At 35.3% G+C, this 22,525-nt stretch overlaps 1 protein-coding gene and 1 long non-coding RNA gene across 2 annotated transcripts; both read right to left on the bottom strand.

Moving 5' to 3' along the window:
• Nucleotides 1–2,583: 2,583 nt before the first annotated feature.
• Nucleotides 2,584–3,264, bottom strand: LOC113334021. The gene is made up of 2 exons (XM_026580372.1): nucleotides 2,971–3,264; nucleotides 2,584–2,883 (listed from the first exon to the last, which is right to left on the bottom strand). Exons 1-2 carry the CDS (start codon nucleotides 3,262–3,264, stop codon nucleotides 2,584–2,586), a joined length of 594 nt encoding a protein of 197 aa, XP_026436157.1.
• Nucleotides 3,265–7,233: 3,969 nt separating this feature from the next.
• Nucleotides 7,234–8,317, bottom strand: LOC113334207. The gene is made up of 2 exons (XR_003352642.1): nucleotides 8,093–8,317; nucleotides 7,234–7,797 (listed from the first exon to the last, which is right to left on the bottom strand). It is a non-coding gene; the product is annotated as an uncharacterized LOC113334207 (long non-coding RNA).
• Between the last annotated feature and the right edge of the window lie 14,208 nt (nucleotides 8,318–22,525).

Genomic DNA, 22,525 nt, shown 5'->3' with positions numbered 1-22,525 from the left:
ATTACTGGCCCAAGCCTAAAACGATAAACATCAGTGTGGATAGTTATATACCAACATTTTTGGTTTCTTCAATACCTAGGGCCGGGCTATTCACTATCTATTACTATGTAGTGGCGGGAACGATAACAACCGTTTTATCTATCGTTGAACTTGATAGTGAAATTAAAGTACTAAATGAGACATCCAAATTAAGTTTTCACTGGGGTATTTTGTCAAACAGGTCAAGTTCATGTTTAATAAGTTGTATTTACACAATTAAGGTTCAACAATATGCCAAAGTTGACGGTCTAATTGAAGCATCATTTCATGGAAACCATTAAATTTGAACCCATTTAATTATTATAGGCTATATTTCATGAAAAACCATTTAAATTTTTATTTAAAAAAATTAAAGTCGACTAATATTATTGAAGAACATAATCCTTACATCAACCTTGCATCCTTGGCTTAGTAAATCTTATCCAGTGACTATATGAATCTTATTACAAATTGAAGTCGACGTCAACTCAGGTTAGAGAAATTGAAATATTAATCTTAAAGATTCTTATGAATTGAATTTGGGGTTGATTGAAAAAAATATAAGTTCAAATTAAGTCGAAGTTGTAAGAGTTGAATTTGAGGTTGGGCATAATTCAGTTGAAAGAGTAAGGGGTTCTACTAAACCATTCAGCAATATCAACGTCGTTCTGTGATGCCTGTGTATTCGATTTGGGGAAAAAATAGCAAAATATATGAATCATGAACAGTTATTTTAGTAGTTTTCTGTCGTACGTTTGAAAAACACCTCTTTTTCTTTAAATTAGTCGGATAGTAGGTACTCGTTATCCCGATAATGAAAATCGAAAATCACTTCTTTTCCGCTTTCTCCTTCATACTACAAGTATCTCTTTTAAAGTTTTTTTTATTCGTTTGCAAATATACAATTTCCTAACTTCTTATCCTATGCGAAAACCCTCGAGTTTTCCCTATGGTCGTCCACCTCATCAAAAACAAGCCTTAAATCTTAATTAAAATAATTGGTTCATCCATATATTGATGGATTGATCTCTTTGATCTCTTATTTCCTAGAAAATCTAAAATAACATTGAGTATTTTTTTCCTCCTAATCAAATCGAATAAACACAAAAACTACATTTTTCTGTTTTGACTTGATTGCTGCTCGTTGATACCCATCACAAAGTATTTTTGATCTAGATGGATAACCAGGTTCAGTAATCTTTTTTCACATTTATGAGAAAAATATTTGATTTCAAAAAGTTGATCCTTGATGTTTTGGTTTTTTCCCATTTGATAATTTTGTTTGTAATATACTTTTTTTCCCATTAATTGATTTTAACATCAAGCTAATATGATATTTTCGGCAGGAGTTGTGCAACTACCACAATTGTATCAATGGTATAACCTCTGGATATGAACATAGTTTTCGCGGAAAAACATGGGACATGATTACAACAGTCAGAAAAACTACACATACAATAGAAAAAAAGTCTACTAGATACAGACTCACAAAACCCAGTCAATTTTATCATTAACCGGATAGAAAAACCATGATATTTGCAACATGTGATCAACTAAATCAGAGATGTACTACAATCGATTCTGCATCATACAATCTACCACATCTATTAGGAGGCCAACTAGGGGAATGCACTAGCAAATCTGGTGGCAAACAAAAGTCGGTAAGAATCTTTTGAAATAACCTTATACGAATATATAATGCGCCCTTTTTAACACAATATGTCATTTTCTACTCCACAGGGGTAACCTACCCACGCATAATCATTTTGTAAGTTCAATATTGTGCTTTAAAAAATTGATCTTCTGCTAGTAGTATTCGTCAGATTTTTCCTGAATTTACTGGGAAGAAGGATATCTAAATTAGATTGAAAAGAATTGCTTAATGTTGTGAATTCTAAATTTCTTATGCAGAAGTGTAGTAATGGCAGGATGGAAACAGTAAATAATACACGGTAGTTGCAAAAGAAACGGATTTCAATAACAACTAAGAAGTATCACTACTAACAAAAGAAGTGGTAGACTACTATGTGAGAGGACTATATGCCTGTGGCAAGGAAAAACAAACAACTTGTATGAAATATTCAAATTTTTGGGCCAACAATTTGAGGCTCTAGGCAACAGCCTAGTGGGCACGGCTGTTCCCTGGTGATAGTGATGGGAAAGGATGAGTGCTGTGTCATAGTGATATATTTTACTATTTTAGAGTATCTATTTAAAGAAGGCTATTATTGGGACGTCTTTTGTTTTTACTCGGTCAACTTAAAAATAAAATAAAAAGCGAAACTGTACAGAGACTAGGTTATATTAGCGTTAATCTGATAGGCTGCACGCCAATAAAATCTATTTGAAACGAAAATAAACCTTTCCAGGCCATTCAACAGACTGAATGAAACCTAGCCTACCCTCATAAAACTCATAAATTTCCTCAGCCAACAAACATGCTTGTTTGGCCGAGGCATCAGCTGAAAAATTAGCCTCTCTGTAACTATGAACATAACTAATATTGTTGTAAAAACTCTTCGCCATTCTCCACTTCTGCATTAGCTGCCACGACAACTCCCCTTTCTAAAGAGCTAAAATGCAACTCATCGAATCCGATCTGACGCATAGATTTTTGACATTCCACCTTTGAGCAACAACTGCGCCATAGATAGCCGCACACACTTCAACGTAGTAATTGGTCTGCCAACCCAGTCCAACGCACAGAACACCCAAAACTGCCGAGTTAGAATCACGAAAAACTACACCAGAACCAGCTTGGCCCGGGTTTCCAAGTGATGCACCATCACAACAGATCATAAGCTTGTCTGGATTGGGCGGCGTCCAAGCAACTTCAATTGGAACAGAATGCTTGCAAGTTCTGTGCTTCACTCTAAAGAAATTCAAAATGCGCAAATCATCTAAGGTGTTGTACATGTGGCCCTTCATTCTAATTGAGTTATCACGAATTACCTGATGAACCCTTCCCTTAAATTCAAGCCATCGTACACGCATGTTCTGATAATAAGCCTTATTGCGCAACTTCCATAACTCCGTAACTATTGCAAGATTTGCAACCAGCCACAGATCCTTTATCATCCTACTACGTCCTTTTGCAACCTTGTAATAGGCCACAAGATCCTCATTCGGCTTCAATTTAAAAATATCAGCCACCCAATCCCAAATCTTCTTAGCAATTTTGCAATGCCAAGTGATATGGCTGATATCTTTGCAATTCTCCCTGCACATGCGGCACATAGAAGGCATCTCCCTACCTGTCTTCTTAATGATATTATCTTCAGTAGCACAACATTGTTTATTAAATAACTTCCAGTACTGTACACTTAAGGTAGGGTGCACAACACTTGTAGTGAAAAGAGCCGCAGTTGGCGAAACTTCCGCAGGTGCCCTGATGGCAGCCTTAGCCGACTTGACAGAGAATATGCCCTTGATGTCCAAGTCCCAAATTTTGTAATCATCTCCACCACCAATAAGATTCAAATTATCAACATCAATATTGCACCGTAACATCAATTCCTTAGTCTTTGGAGGGATAACCCAAGAGCCATCAACAATAATATCACTAACCTTGGCCTTAAAATCATTAGGACCCTTTTTAGTGATGCCAAGCCTTTGCGCAATTGAAAAATCATCACACCAATTATCAAAAAATAAGGAAGTATTAGCACCATTACCTATAATTGAGCGCGTATGCCTTTGCACAAACTAATACACCAATCTGATTCCTGGAAAAACCGAAGAACCCAATTTATAATCAACCAAGTTGCCATTTATCTTGAAATACTTCGCCTTCAAAAATCTGGCCCAAGTCTTATCAGAGTCACGAATCGAAACCCACAACTTCATTAGCGTGGCCCTATTAACATCAATCAATTTCTTAAGACCAAGACCACCTTCGCGCCTTGGACGGCATAAATCATCATAAAGATTCTTAATGTCCAATAGAGGGGTTTCATTTGGATTCTTAATGTCCAAAAAAATGGTTATGGGATATCTTAACACATATACAAAATGTGTAGATTACCCTTTAACTAAAATAAAAACTTAAAAACCGTAGGTGATTTCACGTCCAAGTTTGGATTAATTCCAACCGTAGAATTTTATTTTCATGTAGTTTTACGTCCAGGTTTGGATTAGTTCGAACCGTAGAAGCTCATTTTACGTCCAGGTTTCTTTTAATTCCAACCGTAGAATCCGATTTTACGTCCAGTTTTCTTTTAATTCCAACCGTAAAAGTGATTTTACGTCCAGGTTTAAATTATTTCCAATCATAGAAGTGATTTTACGTCCCTGTTTGGATTAATTCCAACCGTAGAATTTTATTTGCATGTAATTTTACGTCCAGGTTTGAATTAATTCCAACCGTAGAAGCTCATTTTACGTCCAGGTTCCTTTTAATTCCAACCGTAGAATATGATTTTATGTCTAGTTTTCTTTTAATTCCAACCGTAGAAGCGATTTTACGTTCAGGATTGGATTATTTCCAACCCTAGAAGCGATTTTACGTCCAGGCTTGGATTATTTCCAACCGTAGAAGTTTATTTTACGTCTAGTTTTTCTTTCCACAAAAACTTTGTCCCAGAATTCACCAAGTATAGAACAAAATTTATTAATTTAATTTTTATCTAATTAAATTAAATTAAAATTAACTAAATAAGGGTTGTTTAGTCATTACAAAATTATTTTAGATAAGGAATTTTTGATATTACTTATGAGTGACCCGTTTTTGTCCTATTAGGTGACGCCCCTCTAATGGAATGTGACGCCCCAATAATAACCTTCATTTTAAAGCACTGTTCAGAATGGCATCAAGGTGATTATTTGTTGTGAATTCTTGAACAAAATCTTTTATTGCGAGATGATTTTTTTCTTTTTCTTTTCTTTTTGTGAATATCTGTCTATTGTCACAAATTACAATTTAGTTCATGTATGTTGAAATGCCTGGCCTTATAGTTCTCATTTGCCAGAAATCCATGATAATAAATTTTCCCAGTCTCTTTAGTTACTGTTTTCCCTATCAACCAATTTTTGGCTGAAATCGTTTGAGTTGAAATGACATGACATAAAATCTTGGCCTTATAGTTCTCCTCCCTTGCATCAATAATTTATGTCACTCGAGTTGAAATTACATGAAATTTCAAACATGTTACTTATGAAAACAAGTAATTCTGATTAGAGATCAGCCGGAGAATGATATATATTTTAGTTCCCTCTCCAAATCAATGTTTCCCCAATTGACAAAAGTTAGACCAATCCAAGGACAATTTTCACAAATTAACAAACTTACATTTTCACAATATGTGCGGCTGCTATGGCCTTTTTGGGTTTTCTATTGCAAGGTTTAGTTCACATGTGGTTGTTTAGTTAATATTAGAACTGGGTTGATAGCTGAATTTATTGGAGCTGTTTTTCTATCAATATTCTTGAGTTTGATGTAGAATATGTAGGTTTATGATGCTATAAAAAGTGAGCTTTATTAGTAGAACTAACTGAGAATTATCCCGATTTAGTGAGAGCCCAATGAAGAGTATCATCGGTATGTTAAAAATAACCTGATTCGAGTGATTTGTTAAATCTGAGAAGTGCTAAAACATTGTTGTAGCTTGGGAAGGTTTCATTGAGTTCTATTTTCATGAGGTCGCGTCCTGCATTAGCTTAAATATGATCGTTTGCTGACTGGTTTAGCTTTAGTTGCCGGTCACAGGGATGCTTTTCCAAATGGTCAGTTGGGTGTATGTAAACCCTAAGTTATGGATACCATGAATATATCAGCTGACAACCTTTATAATGTGTTGCAAACTAAATTCAGAGCTTTTATTTAGAAGGTTAACCGGAATGTTGATAGTGATGATATATGGCACAGGTACACCAAGTCCAAGAGGGCGAACAAGACTCTGCAATTGATTATTTGGGGTCATAATAATCTGAACAATCAAAGAATAATGAGCTATAACTGACGTATAGAATCAGGCCGTTCATTATATTCCATCATTAACGTGACAGCTAAATTTGGTATGCTAAGAGCAACTGCAGTGGACGACTAAACCCAAATATTTGGTCTTTTGGATAGACGTAGTGGGACGTACTATCGATCAAATTTTGATCAACGACTAAAGCCCAGACTAAATTTGGTCGCCGACCAAGACCAAACCCAAATATAGTCGAGCGTTGATATAATCTCCGTTTCACAACGGGCGTTGATATAATCTCCGCTTCTCAACGCGCGTTCGTAAAGAATTCGTCCAACGAACAGGCGGGTATATAAACTTCGCCTGTATGGGACGTTGATTAAATGTACGTCTGATGGGGCGTTTGTGAAGTTAACGCCTGACTTCAGGCGGTGATAAAGTTAACGCCTTAATGGGGCGTTGATAAAGTGTACGCCTGATTCCAGGCTTTGATAAAGTGTACGCCCCATGAATGATTAAACTTGTACAGAATTCAAATTTGAAGTGTGAAAATATTGGGGAAGAGCAAATATTTTGCATCTTATGCTTCCACGAAACTAAATGTTTTCATTTTGGTTTCTAGGTCAAGTGCAGCATGTCATAGCTAATTTTGTTTTTGATTTCGCATATAACACCAAATGAATGTTGGAAGCATCACACAGCAAAGGTAGAAGTAACCATAATTTGGAGGGCCACGAGTACAAAGTACAGACAACAAGCTTTTCAAAACACATCCTATATACACGTCTCATGGGGCGTTGATTATACAAACGCTTGGCTTCGAGCGGTGACTTTACGTACGTCCCATGGGGCGTTGATTATACAAACTCTTGGCTTCGAGCGGTGACTTTACGTACGTCCCATGGGGCGTTGATTATACAAACGTCTCTTTTCCCGACGTAAACTATAAGAACGACCCGTATCGGGCGTAATCTTTACCAACGCCCCACGTCGGGCGTAATCTTTATCAACGCCTTAATTGAGCGTAATCTTTATCTACGCTCCACAATCAAACGAACATTATACGTTCGCTCGACTAAATATAATCGCCTACCACTATGCCACACGACGTCCTAAACTCAAATTTGGTCTTTTTTTTTAGTCTTTGGTCTTTGGTTATACTCGCACCACTGTGGACGCTCTAAAAGACACATCATTGAGTTTACGTGGTTAGTTTTATACTAATTCATTTAGCAATCTCTTACTCGATCAAATCTAAAGAAGAAGAGTTTGTATTTTGAAGCTGATTTGAAGTTAGAAAAACTAATTGGATACTTATGGTCGCACATTCTTCTTTATTAGTATTTGTTACAATCTTCAGCTTTTATATATGAAATTGATTTTCAAAAGCCTCACTCAACAAAAGAAATTTGACATGTTGGCCGTGTCCATCTCTTTGCAATTGTTTGCTTATCTGGTACATGAACTGAATGAATATAGCGGCAGCAATGGAGAATTAATGCAGCTGTAAGAAATTTTGTTAGCTCAGCTGAACGGTGTGAAGATGATGAGGTCAGGCCGTTTATGAACATTCCCGTAATAGAAAAACTAAGAGTCCCATCACTGGATCGACAGTGGAGACAATTAAATAATCCTTATTTAGTTGGCTTGGTAATTTAGTTGAAACCATCATAAGGATCAAGGCTAAAGATGAGCTCAGGAAGGCTACAACGACACACCCCACGTACAATTTGAAACTTGTCTGTTCAAGTAACGCCGCAGTGCCATCATCTTTGTTGCCTCCTGCCACCGTAGTTGCCTCTGTCGTTACACCTTGTGAGTAATTCTTCTACCGTAGAACGTTCAAGATCAGCCACATCATAATTTTCACCTTGTGGTAATTAACAAAAGTTAGACCAAAAATGTTACTTATGAAAACAAGCAAGTAATTCTGATTAGAGATCAGCCGGAGAATGATATATTCTTCAAAATTGCGGCTAATATTTTGCCTGGAAATGGTTGGTAAAGTATTACATACAAATCAGTAAGTACAAGTAGTGTTGGAATTTCATAACAAATCGATTACCAATGAATTTCATAACAGTCAACAATTAGCTACCCGTGCTTAATTAATCTAATCTCAAAACTTAATTAATTATCCAATGAAAACATAGAGAAAGAATTACCTGGGGGTTTTCCGCGTCCGCCCATAACAATTCCATCAACATAACACACCATATTTTGTTTCTTCTTCTTTTTCTTTTTGGTCATTTTGGACTAATCAAGAAATACCATATGATTGTTGAGTGATCACCGGAAAAAAAAATCAAGAAACCTAAGAAGACAGTCAGTGAAATCAGAATTAGTTAAGCAGCAGAGAAAAATAAGGATGTGAGCAAGATGAACCAAGGTCTGATGATCATTTATACTCGAACACAGTTAGTCTCAGCCGAACACGTGTCATCAATAGCTAGCTGAATGAAATTGTCATGAAATTCTCAGTACATCTACCAAATTATTTGATCATCCACAACATGAAAAAGAAAAAGTTGAGAACATATCATCTTCTAGGAAATTTCCTCTTTCTCAAAAGAGCAAGACATTGAGTTTAGTGTAACCAAATGGCTGACTCATGAGAGCTTAATTAGGCAATGGTCCTCTGCCCGGGTTAGGCACTTACGAAAGTAATGCATTTCTAGTCGACTGCATGTTTTTGTGACAAGGAGAAAGTAATGCATTTCTACAAAAGAAAGAACTAAAGAATGGCCAAGAAATAGCATCTTCATATTCTAACAGACAGACTACTCCACACCCACAAGCACAATACAAAAACGCTAAAACTTTTTTTAAAGGAGAAAAAACTGCTAAAACTGCACAATATGAAGATGCTTGTGGGTATGGAATAGTCTGTCAGAATTTACTACACAGAATCAATCACCAAGTGATAGTAAAAAACAAAGGGTTTTAATTCTAAATATCCAATATATACATTCTCATAGTTAAGTTTTAACATCTCCCACTTAACCCATTTTCCCATAACCAAACTTTCTCTATGTAACTGACGATCCCGACTAAAAACAAACTACAACAGCATTAGAACTGCTAGCTTTGTTTTTCACAACTCATGTTTGATTTTATCTTTGTTCTTGAACCTGAGTTATTGGGTGTATGGTATTGTTCTCCTTGAAGAATCAAATTAACAATCACCATAAACAGGTTTGGAAATTCTTCCATCACCGTTTCTAATCTCTGTGAATTCATCATGGTTATTAATTTTGATTTTTAATCTCTCACATATTTAGGTTAGGAAATTTCGGATTCTGTTGTGATGATTATCAATTTTGTACACTGTTTTTTGAGGTAAGCCATTTCAGATAGGATTTACTTCCAATTTGAACTCTGTTTTGTACACAAATCACGGGTGCCAAGATTCGCATCAACACTAATCTGTCTTTTTCTAAATTAACCTCCACTTTCTCCACCCGTTCATCTTACTGCTCAACGTCTTCTTACTGAATTAATTCATACAAAAAAATATAAGATCTTCTATTCATACGCAGGTTAGTTTTGGTTTCTACATTGGTTTTGGTTCAGATTATTAAATTTAATTGTACTAATTAAGTAATTTCTATGGGGTTTTCTCAATTCTTACAAATTAACTATTTGTGGAAATGTCGAGCAGAAACTAATCATAAGCTTTCACTCTATTGGTTTATGACACCATCGGTAACATTGAGACAAAGATTTAGGTAACTATTCTTCTCTTTTATTTCTTTATTCTTCTTAATTTTGTGATTTTAAGGTTGTGGGGGTTGATTTTGTGATATTTCATTCAAACACCGTGTTATCTCCTTGCTTTATTTTCTTTTTGCTAACACCAATTTTGTTTCTTCTACAATGTGGTTGATGTTCTGAGCTTTTTAATTTTTCATAGGAAGCAGAACATCTATGAATTGCTGCCCCTTACGCACAACTTCTTTTTTTTTATTTCTTAAAGGCAGAGGTTAAAGATAGATTAATGATGGTAAAAGATAGATTAATGATGTCTACCAGAGGTAAGCAGAAAGAGGCCCTTATAAGCTATGTGTTTCTTACATTTATAATTTTTTATTATTTATTTTCCTCAATCAATATGTATAAGATAATTTCTAGAATTCGAATAAAATTTCCAGGAACTTCCCCATGTAAGACATAAGCAACAAGGTGGATAGTATACAAAGACATGCAAATGATGTAATAATTCGTCTTTAGTTCGTGAAAGAATTTCAATCATGGGAATTAAAACTCAGAGTCAGGTTATTTGAGGTAATTTAATCGAGAAAGTTCTCTGATGCTGATAATACCCACGTAAACCCACCTTTTGTTTCAATCTAAACATATGCTAACCAGTGAGCTAGTTAGAAAGATGAGCTTGAAAGGAAACAAAAAAATGGATACGATGTACACAGTTATTGGAGGCTCATTACTAGATATTGGAATATCTTTCAGCAGCCACTGAATTAACATGATCGAATGGATCTTCCTATGGTTAGTCTTCCACATATGCATTTTTTACATTAACCCTTCAGAAAATGCTTTCTTAAGCTTGAGAGAATTTTTGCTGTGTCTAATAATATATGTTCATAACATTATACTGTAAGACTTTCTTCATTCTGTGTTTAAGGTCCATGCAAAGGGTGAAGAATATTGATAATTTGAGAATTCCATGTAGAAAATTGTTGTAAATTTTATTATCATCTATTGACTTTGAAAAGAAATTCATTCTCATTTTTTTTGCAGCCATTTGAAGCCTTTTTGTTGCTGTAAATAAATCCGGTTTGATCAAAAATACTCGCTTTGTAATGGAAAAAACTCTTCGAGTGATCCAACATGACAATTCTGCTTACTCGCTTACGAGGTACGTCCCTTTGCTTATCTAAACCTACTTTTTTTCATGTAATGTTGGGTCACTTTCACTCCACATAAAGCTATCTCAGCATAAGCCATTATCAGGAAGAATTTGTTGTAGAAATACGGTAATATTGTGGAGCAGAATGGTCTATACATCTATCTTGGTATCACCAATTCAAATGGAAAATTTAATTCCAAAAGGAATTTTTTATGGTTACTCATGGTAGAGTAATGAATTTGCATTGAAGGAAATATTTGCAGAAGAATGACTTAATCTGCTAATGTTGTTGATAATGATGGAATGATTCGACTATGCAGCTACCAAGTATTCTTTTAGTTGAGATTTTTCATGATTCATACCACTTCGATGAGACATTGGTGTATAGTGATTATCATTCTTCCTGAATCAATTCAGACCATATATGTGTGCTCAACGAGTACTTACTACGTAATATGGTAATTTATCTATATAAGGTCTGCAAAATGCTTGAGAGATTATTCGAAAATCTCGACACAACGTCATGTTTTTTTTTCTTTTTTTTTTCTTCGAAAATGTTAGGCATGTGAATTTTTTTATAATGCTCTACTGAAATGTTTTCACATATATGCTGCCAAGTTAGTTAAATTTGCACCGCCATTGGATGATTTGGATTTTTGAAGTCAATGAAAATTCTAAATAGACATAGTCTAATTTACTGTTGATGTTGGTTTCAGATCCTGGCTGTTCATTGGTAACGTATAGTTATAGCGACATGGATCCTGTAATATGGGGGGAATTTTTAAAGTACTGAGAATATAGAGAATTAATTAGAGTTCCATTTTATGTAGTTTTGAGTTGCTTGAGAAATTGTTTCCATTAATAAACTAACACAATTTGATAGGAGGCTTCCTAAACCTCCCTTTTTTGTAATGCTGTTACACCTATATACGATATACAAATTCTTTTTGTATTATGTCGTATAGAAGCAAACACAATGACAATTTGATTCCGGATTCTCCATTTTTTCTGTGTATGTTTTAGTCATTTGATTTTCTCTCCACTAACGACTACTGAAATGCGTCTCGCATCATCGCCTCAACATTTTGCGTCTTCATATGTGAAGACTTTTATCAGATTGACACTACTGTTGCTTCTGCCATCGTGTCTCGGCTCATTGGCAGTGTAATGAACTAATATGGAGCCGAACGAACATAAAAGCAGACCCGATGCTAAGCACGGGTTACTATCTAGTTAAGTTAGTATTAGTTAAATTAATTGGTGTTTGAGTTTGATTATAGTGTTAGGACTAGAGTAGAAATTCATTTCCTCTTTTAAGGTTTGGAGGGAAAGAAGAAGTAGAAGGGAAAAAGAAAAAACTAGGGTTTGTGATTTTCTTAGCAAAAATAAACTTTATAGTGATGATGAAGACACTAATAGTTTTGAAGAAGTGGGTGCATTCGATTATCATGATTTCGATCCTACCGAATTGGATAATTTGTTGAAAGAAGAAGAGGATGTCAACCAAAGAATGCTTGAGGATATTATTCAAGCACAAGAACAATTTCGTCGGAAAGAAGATGATAATGCTCTTAATAAACATGTATGCGTTGTAACGATCTAGAAACATGTATTTGCATGTCCTTATCGCCCAAAAAGGGAATTTTTTTCAAACTTTAATCCGGAATCGGTTTATTCGATAACACTACATATATCGATTCTGGGTAAAATCCCCAAATTGGATACAAAAATCAGTCTTTGTTCATCACCGTATGAACCGATTGTAGTAAATTTTTGGCGCGATGGGTACATGACCAGAATCGGTTTTTGTTGGTGATGTTCATAACCCGATTTCTTCACTTGAATAATCACGTAAGTCGACAATCGGTTTATTTTTGTGTGTATGTAATCCGATTTTAAAGTTCCAGGAGAAATGTGAACAACAATCGAATTATATGACACGAGAGGTGAACCGATTGTGTACTTTGAAATTTTTTAGACAAATCTTAAATTGGTCTTTATAGTTGCACATATAAACCGATTGTGAGGAAACGGTTTAATCGACTATAACATATAAACCGATTTGGAATCATCAACTTGTTGATATTTGTTGTAGATTGTTGTGGCGTTTGATGAAGATCAACCCAAAGCTGTATCTCTGCTGGGTCCTGATACCTCTTCCCACTATTTCACCGATTTGGAATGGAAAGATAGAAACGATGCAAAGAAATGGTTTATAGACAAGGGAATAGAGATCAAATGCGCCTTAGTTTTGGGTCGTCATTCAAGTCAAGATCTTTTGGAAATTGTTTGTGAGAGAGGTGGAAAGCAAGAAAGTCACTGGGCAAAGGAAAGATTGTACGTGAAAAAGACGACAAGGGAATATATTACTAAATCAAAGAAGTATGGTTGCCCATTTAAGATTATAGTTAATAGACCCAAGAGACCCGATGACAGTAAGGTATACAAGTTCTATAAAGTAATGGATGGTTGTTACAATCATGATGACCCGAAATCTCTTGTTGGACACGCGGCCGTTTGTGGGTTGAAACCACATCAATTGGTAACGGTGAGGTCGATGAAAGCGTGTAAACCAAGTGACATCCTTAGGAATATTAAGGAGGATGATAAGGATAACTTGTCCACTTTGAGGCAAATTTACACCGCAATAACAGCTTTTAGGAGGAGGTCATGGGATGGTAGAGCGGTTATGGAACAATCTCAATGGTTAGCCGATCAACACAGATACACAATGAGAAAGAAAGTATTGGAAGGCAAAGTGACTCGTATTTTCTTGGCGCATCCGGAGATGATCAAGTTGGCACAATGCTTCTATCAATTTTTGTTAATAGATTGTACATACAAGACCAACAAGTACAATATGCCATTGTTAACATTGCTTGCCATACTTCCGACAAGCAAACTTTCACGGTAGCATGGGGGTTTATGGATCGGGAGAATGATGTGAGTTTTATTTGGATGCTAGAGACCTTGAAAGAGATATACCGTGACGATCAAACTCCGAGGATCATAGTAACAGATAAGGACCAAGCACTAATGAATGCCATTGGAGTGGTTTTTACAGACGCTAAGCATTTTCTTTGCACATGAAACATACAATGCAATATTAGAAGTAATTGTATGGGTAATATCCAAAAGCCAAATCCACAAAAAGGTATCGTTCGTTAAAAGGCCGAAGATGAGCGTCTTCAAAAAATAACTCCGGAACAAAGAGAGAAGGACAAGAAGAAAAGGAAATCGGAGTATGAAGCGAATGGGTTACTATGGAAGGATTTTCAACATCATTATGATTTAATGGTACATTTAATGTCCGTGGCCAAGTTCGAATCCAACTTGGAGAGTTTTATTGGGCTATGGAAGAAAGATTATGAGAAGTGTGTTGTTTATTGCTTGAAGGAATTGTTGGATCCGTACAAGGAAAAATTTGTGTATGCTTACACGTACCAACACATGCATTACAAGAATGAGGCGACAAGTATCGCGGAAGGATCTCATGGACGTTTGAAAAGCTTGCTCCGAGGGAGCCAAAATACTGTGGTTACATTACAAGAAGCCATCCATGAATACACCAAGGCCGATATCATCAAGATAACCGCTCAAATGGAAGAGAGTAGGATGAAAATCATCACAAGCGACAAGGAACACCATCGGTTGATTAGAAATTTAAATTATAGGGTGTCTCACTGAGCAATCATTTATATGATGAAGGATTACAAATATTATGTGGATAAGGAGATGGGGAAAAGAAGAATTGAATGCTCATGTATGACGATGACGAACTTCGGATTTCCATGTCGTCACATGATCGCGAAGTACCAACAAGGAATTCCTTTTGAAATCATTGATCCGTTTTGGAAGCAATTTACTTTCAAACCACCCCCAACCGAAGAACCACTCGAATCCTTTGTGGACACGGATATTGGAAGGGAAATCATCAAGAAATTCACAAAAAAAGGATGGCTTGGGAAGAAAAGTTTTGATGTACGACTTAAAACTAGCCGCGAACCCCCATATGGTACCGGTCGAAGAATCAACGGTGCTACCGCCTACGGGAAGACCACCTACCAACATGGAATGGAAGGAAGAAAGGAAAGAGTTTAAGGTTGCAATGAGTACCGGCAAAAACCCGTTATTGAGTCATAAAAGAATCGTTTGTCAACATAAGCGTGAAGACGCTAAATATGAAGAGGCGAAGGTTCCAAAGAAAACTGGCCGAACGAAGAAAGGGAAAGCGGGACAAGTAACACACAAGCCAAGACAAATGTTTAAAACGTTCCTTCACAAATTGAGAATGAAGAGGCACCGGCTAAGAGGAAAAGGGGTCGACCAAAGAAGGGAGAAAGTGGGACAAGTAGAGCTCCTTCGCAACATGTGGATCTAATCGATCTTTCTCAAGAGAGTCAAGCACCAAACAATCTATTCGTTCCTTCTCAATAGAGTCAAGCGAGTACAACACGAGTATCAAGGTTACGTGCATGGAAGGGAGAAGCAAGACAAAAGGGTTTTATGGTGACTCTAAAGGCCGCTCTTGGTGATGGAAGCACTCCTAGGGATGAACGTGTTAGAGCCTATCGAACTTGTTACACCATATTCGAGGAGTATTACTCGAAACTTCCTGAAATCATTAAGCCCTATGTGTTATCCACCAACGACGTGGATGCAGATAGAAATTGTGGTTATCACATTGCATTGGAACAAATAGGCCATATAAGTTTGGCGGACGATGAGAACCTAACCCATTGTCAATATTTTAGAAAGATGATGGCCTTGCACCTAAAAGAAGACAAGGAATTTTACATATCGATGATGAAGGAAGGAAAAACAAGAGAAGACAAAGAAGTGATTTTTGAAAAAATGGTTGTTAGAGTACAAGGGCCAAAGGGGAATGGACCAATTACCCGAGAGCATTGGATGCAAATGCCTCTATGTGGTCATCTCTTGGCGAAAACGTGGAGTTGCGTTGTTCATCTATTTGGTAAGGGATCATGTTATAATACGCACCAAAATACACCATTTGGGATGAATCGCTTAAGGATCAGAGAATTGTTTTATTCAACCATCATAAAATACATTATATCGGTCTTAGAGTACGTGATGATTGTCCATTACCACCGGTATATAAGTTAAATGAGGTCACGGAGGTCACCAAGAAGTGGCTAAAAAAATACAATCCCAACATGAGGCGATGAGAGGAATTGATCAAGCCGGATCAATTCAACGGTCTCCATTTGTTGGAATGAGTATTTTCCTTATGTTAAAAACTTGATCTATCAGATGCTTATATTTTGTCGCTTTCTTATATTGTATTTTGCAAACTTGAACCAAGCTTAATGAATGAAAGTGGTTTCCTTTTTTTTGGGTAACTTGGGCTCATTATAGAAATTTGTAACAAAATCGGACTTCTTATTCATTTATAGAGTCCGTTTCTGGAGTTAGTTTGTTGCAGCTTTTTCAGAATCGGTTTATATAGAGGATAATGTAATCCGATTATTGGAAGAAAAGGGTACAAAGATTTTTAACTAAACAATCGGATTACATATGGTCCAAAATGATCCGATTGTAATCTTAATCGGTTTATATGCGTATTAAAGTAATCTGATTATAGTTGATGTTCATCACATCAATCCAGAATCGGTTTATGTAGGTTCACATTAAAATCAGATTAAGATTACAGTCGGATTAATGTGTTGAACATATAAACCAATCCTGGGTGGAGTTTCAGAAAACATGATGAGTGAATTTTTAAGATTTAGAGGTAAATCATTGTAGAGTATTTCTTAGAAGGAATGGTTTAAATGGATTTAACTCAATCACTTGAATTGTCTGTTTTTGGGTTTTCTTTTTACAAACAATAAAAGAAGATTTTAATTGTTGTTTGTGAATGATTAAGATTTAGTTTTGGTTTTGATGGAAATTGAAAAATAAATTGAGTTTTGATTAATGACTTGTATTTGTTAATTGGGTTATGATTTTGTATTTGTGTTTGTGTTAGAATAATTAAAGTTTCTTTAAGGGTTAGTTTAGTATTTTTACAATATTTTAGACACCCCTTATTATTCTCTATTGGGTGGATAAAGAAATCCATATGCCTCAATTAAGTGGCGTAGGCCGCAGTTTAGCCAGGTTTTCGAAGTATCCAATTCACTATATATCCCTTTAGCTATCATCATTTCGAGTCCAATGCCGCATTATGTAATTTGATTTCACAGTAACATTAAGAAGTAAATACACGAAGAGAGCATGTAAAATTACTAGTTGAAGGGAACTCGATTAATGATAGCTCTCTCTATCAACCTTTTGCATAGTGAAATACCAACTGTTTTAATATCAATCTTTTATAAAACTCTAAGTAACATGTATCAGCCCACGTGTTGAACGGTGACGAAACCCCGTAAGTTTATTAAAAGGTGACGAATATCCATTATTTAGACTCTATTTACTTCCAATACTTAAGTGCGTGGGCAATATAACCTATCTCTAAACTTTAACAAAAATTTTATCTTTTCTCCAAACCCTAGCAGTCATTCAATCATCTCTTCCGTCTAATTGTTTTTTACCGCTCATCTAGCTCGCCTCAATAATGGTTGTTCTCGTTATAGAGTTTTGATTTTGGTGTATATGAATTTATTTTTCTTTTATTTTCTTATGTTCTGTTTTTGCAGTGTAGGGAGTAGTGATGTTGATACCTCAAAAGTGGTTAAAGCCAATCGAAATTAATTAATTCTAGTCTATATTCATCAAATGAATTCCTATAAAATATTCTATTTTCACCCTACTGCTTTATTACTTCAGTTCACGACTTTTCGAAGCTGAATTCCATGGATTAATAATGAATATTCACCTTTCGGGCATAAGGGCCACCCCCGAGTCTAAATGAATTCTTATTAATAAATAGACTGAAAAATCAAATTAATTCATTGAATAAAAAAGATGATTGAGTACGTACAATTACTTCTACATCATTATCGGTAGTCATCAATAATAAAAAATAAAAATCAGTGGATATTAGGTTCTTAACTGGTTTGAAGTAGTAAATAAATTGTGAAGTACGATAAACAAAAAAATTAGTTACCTGTGAAATACGATAAATAAAAAATTTATTTACCTCAAATGCATTGGTTTCAACTGTGTTAATCCATCCATACCCAATCCATCAATGTATTGTATCCCACCACAACAAAGAGCTTCCTCCTAACATTTTAACTGAATTTCCTTCTTTATGATTGCTAAGAAGAGAAACAAAAAAATAAGTATTTGTTGAACTAATTCCGATCAGTACATAATATTGTTGTTAGAGCATAGCTCGGTTGAACCCACCAACCGTTGGTATGTCAAGTTTGGTTGTCATATTTTAGTGAATCAAAACTCATTTAAATAGTTGCTTGATTATATACTAGAGTAAACTTCGTATTACTGGTTAGCTAGAAAGTTACTAGGATATGATACTTACAAGTATTACGTGAAGACTTGAAGAATGTGAAGAAGTAAAGAGCTACATCGACGACATCATCCTTCCACTTGAGGTTAATACTATTTGACTCGAACTGCTTCATTCCTAACGTATCTTTCAAGTCGTGCATATTGAAAACATAACTGCGAAGCTGTGAATGATTAGACTCTAGTTAGACATAATATTAAGGAATTACAATACGAAGTATAACATCTATCTTTTGAACTTCGTATATAAGACATCGACATAATCATATGAATGCTATTGTGATTATGTATGGTATGGGTGAAGATTTCGTCCTAGGAAACAATGTTTTACATTCGTTAAAGGAAGTACAATTCATAAACTTGTTTTGTGAATCGAAAGGAAAATCGCGGTCTTATTGGTATTTTTATTCATTGCAAATATTTGGATTACCAATATGTGTGTTTAGTACCACCGCTCATAACTTGTTTATGTATCTTGGTAAAACTATTCACAATGCCTGACTTTTATATTGGTATGACTTTTATTAGTGAAACCAATCTTAAGTAATCACCTGAGATGGTATGATCGATATGTTGTAATTGGTATGACCAACTCTAGACATTGGGGAACCGATCCTAGTAAGAGGTTTAACCGATCACAAGTATGATGAATCGATCCTTGTAAGAGGTGCAACAAATCTTAGTAATTGGTAACCGATCATATGACTTGTACAACCGATCACAAGTAAAATACCATAATTATTTGGTAACCGATCCTAGTACCTAGTCAACCAATTTTCGGGAAGCTAGTGTGACCGATCCTAGTACCCACATGGAGGTAGAAACGAAGCTTTGTGTTTTGGTAGAACCGTGAAACCCATTAATGGTGATTTGATAGGATAATCAATCACATAGTTCTTGGAAGTCAGATGAACCAATTCTAAACTCGTTTGGAAGTGTGGCAAATCGGTTCCAAAATTGTAAATAAGAAAAAGGATTTACAAAGTAAACATGTCGACATACTTTGAACATGTGCAGTAATTCTTATCTTTTATTGTGCAAAGATATTCCTTAATAACTAAAGGAGAATCCCGGAACGAAATAAATTGAGAATCTTTTAATTAAGGTTTTTAGTTTTTATATTCTTTTGATTTCCAGCAATTAAATGCATATCTTTAGAAAATAAAAATGAGTAGTGTGGATTTACTAATTGAAGATTTTCTACTGAGATTTCGGTTAATATTTGGACAGAGCATTTCCAAGCATTATGAAAACCGATTTTTCCTTTATTGCATATCTTTGAGAATATTCGGTTTTGGAAATTCCTTGGTGTCCAAACTTCCTTGGTCTATAAATTTTTGAAGTTTGCATTTCAAGCAAACTAATCCTCAGAGCCAGCAAAACAACCTAGTTGTGTTGTTACTGGTGGAGCCATCTATTCGGAGAGGAAGTACCATAATTAGGCGAAATCTCTCACGACCGCTTGTTTTAATGACTTCTTTGGTATTGGGAAGCTCTACGAGTACCGTTGGTGGGAAACTAGATAATTGCAGTTTATTATTAGTTTTCGATTGATTTGATTGAGTAACGGTTGTTGAACTTTGATTGCACCTAGTTTGTTTATTCTTGAGAATCTTCTCTTCTGATATAAGATTAACTTAAACTAGATCGAAGTATCGACGGGGATCTTTAGAACTGTTTGTAGATATAAAGACGTCTTGTGATAATCCGTTGTTAATAGACTCCGTTCTGTGTGTGATTAATCACAAGAGATTCAAGTTGTTTGTGTGCAGGTGTTTATTGAAGATCTAAGAATATTTGAAGGCAAAGAAGATTTCTTATTTGAGTTCATAATCTTTGGTGTTCAAAAAACTTGTTCGACTGGGGATCCAACTATAATCGGTTTATATTTGTGATAACCTTGATTTTTTAGTTTAATATATCAGCATCAATGCAATTCTTTGTGATTCAAAGTATTGATTGCATAGTTTATACAATTACTTTGGTAGTTGTTAAATAGATAGATCTAAGAACCATACAAAGGAGTTTATTGGGATAAAGGAAGAGAATTTTGTCAAACTCATATCACTTGTTTGAAAAGAGTTGTTACCGAACATATTTATTGTTCCTTTATTGTTTGGAATACGAACCAAAAGAATTGTTCCAAGTGCGTGACTTATTACAAGTTGGAGGCGCAGGGATACAGAGGGAACTAGGTGAACTATTGGTTTAGTTTCTTGGTCTCAACTATACGAAGTTGGTTTAGATTTTGTATATCGGCTTAATTCTGAGAGTATTCAATTCTGAACAAGGTCCCGAGGTTTTTCTGTATTTGCGGTTTCCTCGTTTACAAAATCTAGCTATGTCATTTACTTTTCTATTTCTGCAATTATAATTTTTTTTATTATAATTAGAAGTAAAATACACAAACGTTAATTCCTATTTACTTGATAGCAATCCTATTGTATTTAGTTAAGTCCGAACCTATTATCAAGTAATCATACTTCGTTGTTGCATTATCGATCTTGTATCCATAGTCAATCACACAAGTTATCTTGTTGTCGTATTGTCTCGATCTCGTATCCATGGACGATCACACGAAGTGTGAACCGATTAGTTGTATTGTCTCAACTCAGTCCATAGACAATCACTTTCGGAGAAATGACTTATAGGTGGAAAAGTTTTAGATTGAGATATATTTGGGTACCCTCGTCTTTTGGATTGGTATCAGAGCAGGCAAACACGAAATGATCTAACAATCTGTGTTTGGTGCGATCCAACCTATAAGAAAATGAATCTTATGAATGATTCAATTAACGTACTACCAAGATTTATTGGGAAGAATTACCCATTTTGGAAAGCTGCTATGAAAACCTTTCTTCAATCCCGAGATTTTAATACTTTGCTATTAATCGAAGACGGATATCAAAGACCAAGAGTAGAATATCCAGAAGCAGAGGTTAAACGCTTAGCATTCTACAGTTATGAAGAAAGAGCTCTTGCACGGCATAACTCTGATGATCTTAATGCCATCATACACGCAGTAAGTGATGATCTCCTTCATCATATTATGTCCTGTGAAACTTCTAAGGAGGCATGAGATACTCTTAAGACTGTATTTGAAGGAAATGATTCCGAGAAAGAAGCGCGACTTCTGTCCCTTTCTTCTGGTGGGAATATCTAAAAATGGATGATAACGATACCTTTGAGGAGTTTAACTCTAAACTTTCTAAGATTGTCAATGCTTCTTTCTTATTTGGAAAGGCTATACCTGAAAAGGAAATAGTATGCAAAATTCTCAGATCGTTACCATCCAGATATGAGTCTAAGAAACAAGCCATAATGGAATCAAATGATCTTTCTATACTTTCTCGAAGCTCTCTTATAGGAAAGTTAAAGATATTTGATAGAGAAATTATAATGAAGAATCAAACTGAGAAACGTTGTCAAGAGGACAAGGTACTTGTTGAAAAGGAGCTTGACTCAACAATTATGCTTCTAGCGCAACGAATTAAGAACATCTTACCTAATGATAAATATGTTCCTAATACATTATCTTTTTGTCATAAAAAGGATAGTGAAGAAATCCAATGTTTCAAGTGCCATAGATTCGGACATATGGCTAAACATTGTTCCAGCAGAAGATCTCAGAAGTACAACAAGGATTATGTATCTACTCTCGATGATATTCCAGAAGAAGAACCCTACGAAGGAATATCTAACTATAATGCACTTCTTGCCAACTCTGACAGTGATGAATCCTGTGAGTCTAATAAACTCCTAAAGAACTGCTTAGAAAAACTTGAGCTGGGAATTAAGGAAAATAAAAGATTAAGCCTAGATCTTGAAAACCTTTTGAAATTCCTTTCAGATAAAACCCAAAAGGTAAAGTCCGAGCAAGAAAAATTGGTTGAAGAACCAAAAGGGTCAGAAACTAGTTGTTCTGATAATATACTAAGTTCTTCATGTGGAGGAAATAACCACACTGCAATCTTCCATGGAAATAAATTTATCAAGACTCTTCGCAAGGGGATAAAGATTTTGAAGGCTGGTAAGTTTATTAGATCTCAAAGGAAATTGCAAACTCTTGCAATTACAAGAGGAGAAAAGAACGTAAGGAAACACAATTTATTGTGTTTGTAAGTCATCCTAAGGATGCCTTTGTTACCTATGGTGAGAATAATTCTCATCTCAACACACACTGATTGTGTTGAAAAAGGTATCCTCACTTTTTGCCCAAAATTTTGATTGTGAGGAAGCATAAATCTGGGCAGGATGTACATATTTGTTCCTTAAGTAAAAATAGTCTTAACTG

The sequence above is a fragment of the Papaver somniferum genome, unplaced genomic scaffold (assembly GCF_003573695.1).
Source record: "Papaver somniferum cultivar HN1 unplaced genomic scaffold, ASM357369v1 unplaced-scaffold_135, whole genome shotgun sequence".
Lineage (NCBI taxonomy): Eukaryota > Viridiplantae > Streptophyta > Magnoliopsida > Ranunculales > Papaveraceae > Papaver > Papaver somniferum.
The sequence above is the reverse complement of the archived record's forward strand: the minus strand, read 5'-3'. Positions and strand labels throughout refer to the sequence as shown.

Excerpts from the sequence above, each read along its gene's own strand:
- LOC113334021 (XM_026580372.1), bottom strand. The coding sequence starts at position 3,264 with ATGCCTTCTATGTGCCGCATGTGCAGGGAGAATTGCAAAGATATCAGC. Across the intron at positions 2,884-2,970 it reads TTAAGGGAAGGGTTCATCAG|CACAGAACTTGCAAGCATTC; the intron begins GTAATTCGTGAT and ends TTTAGAGTGAAG.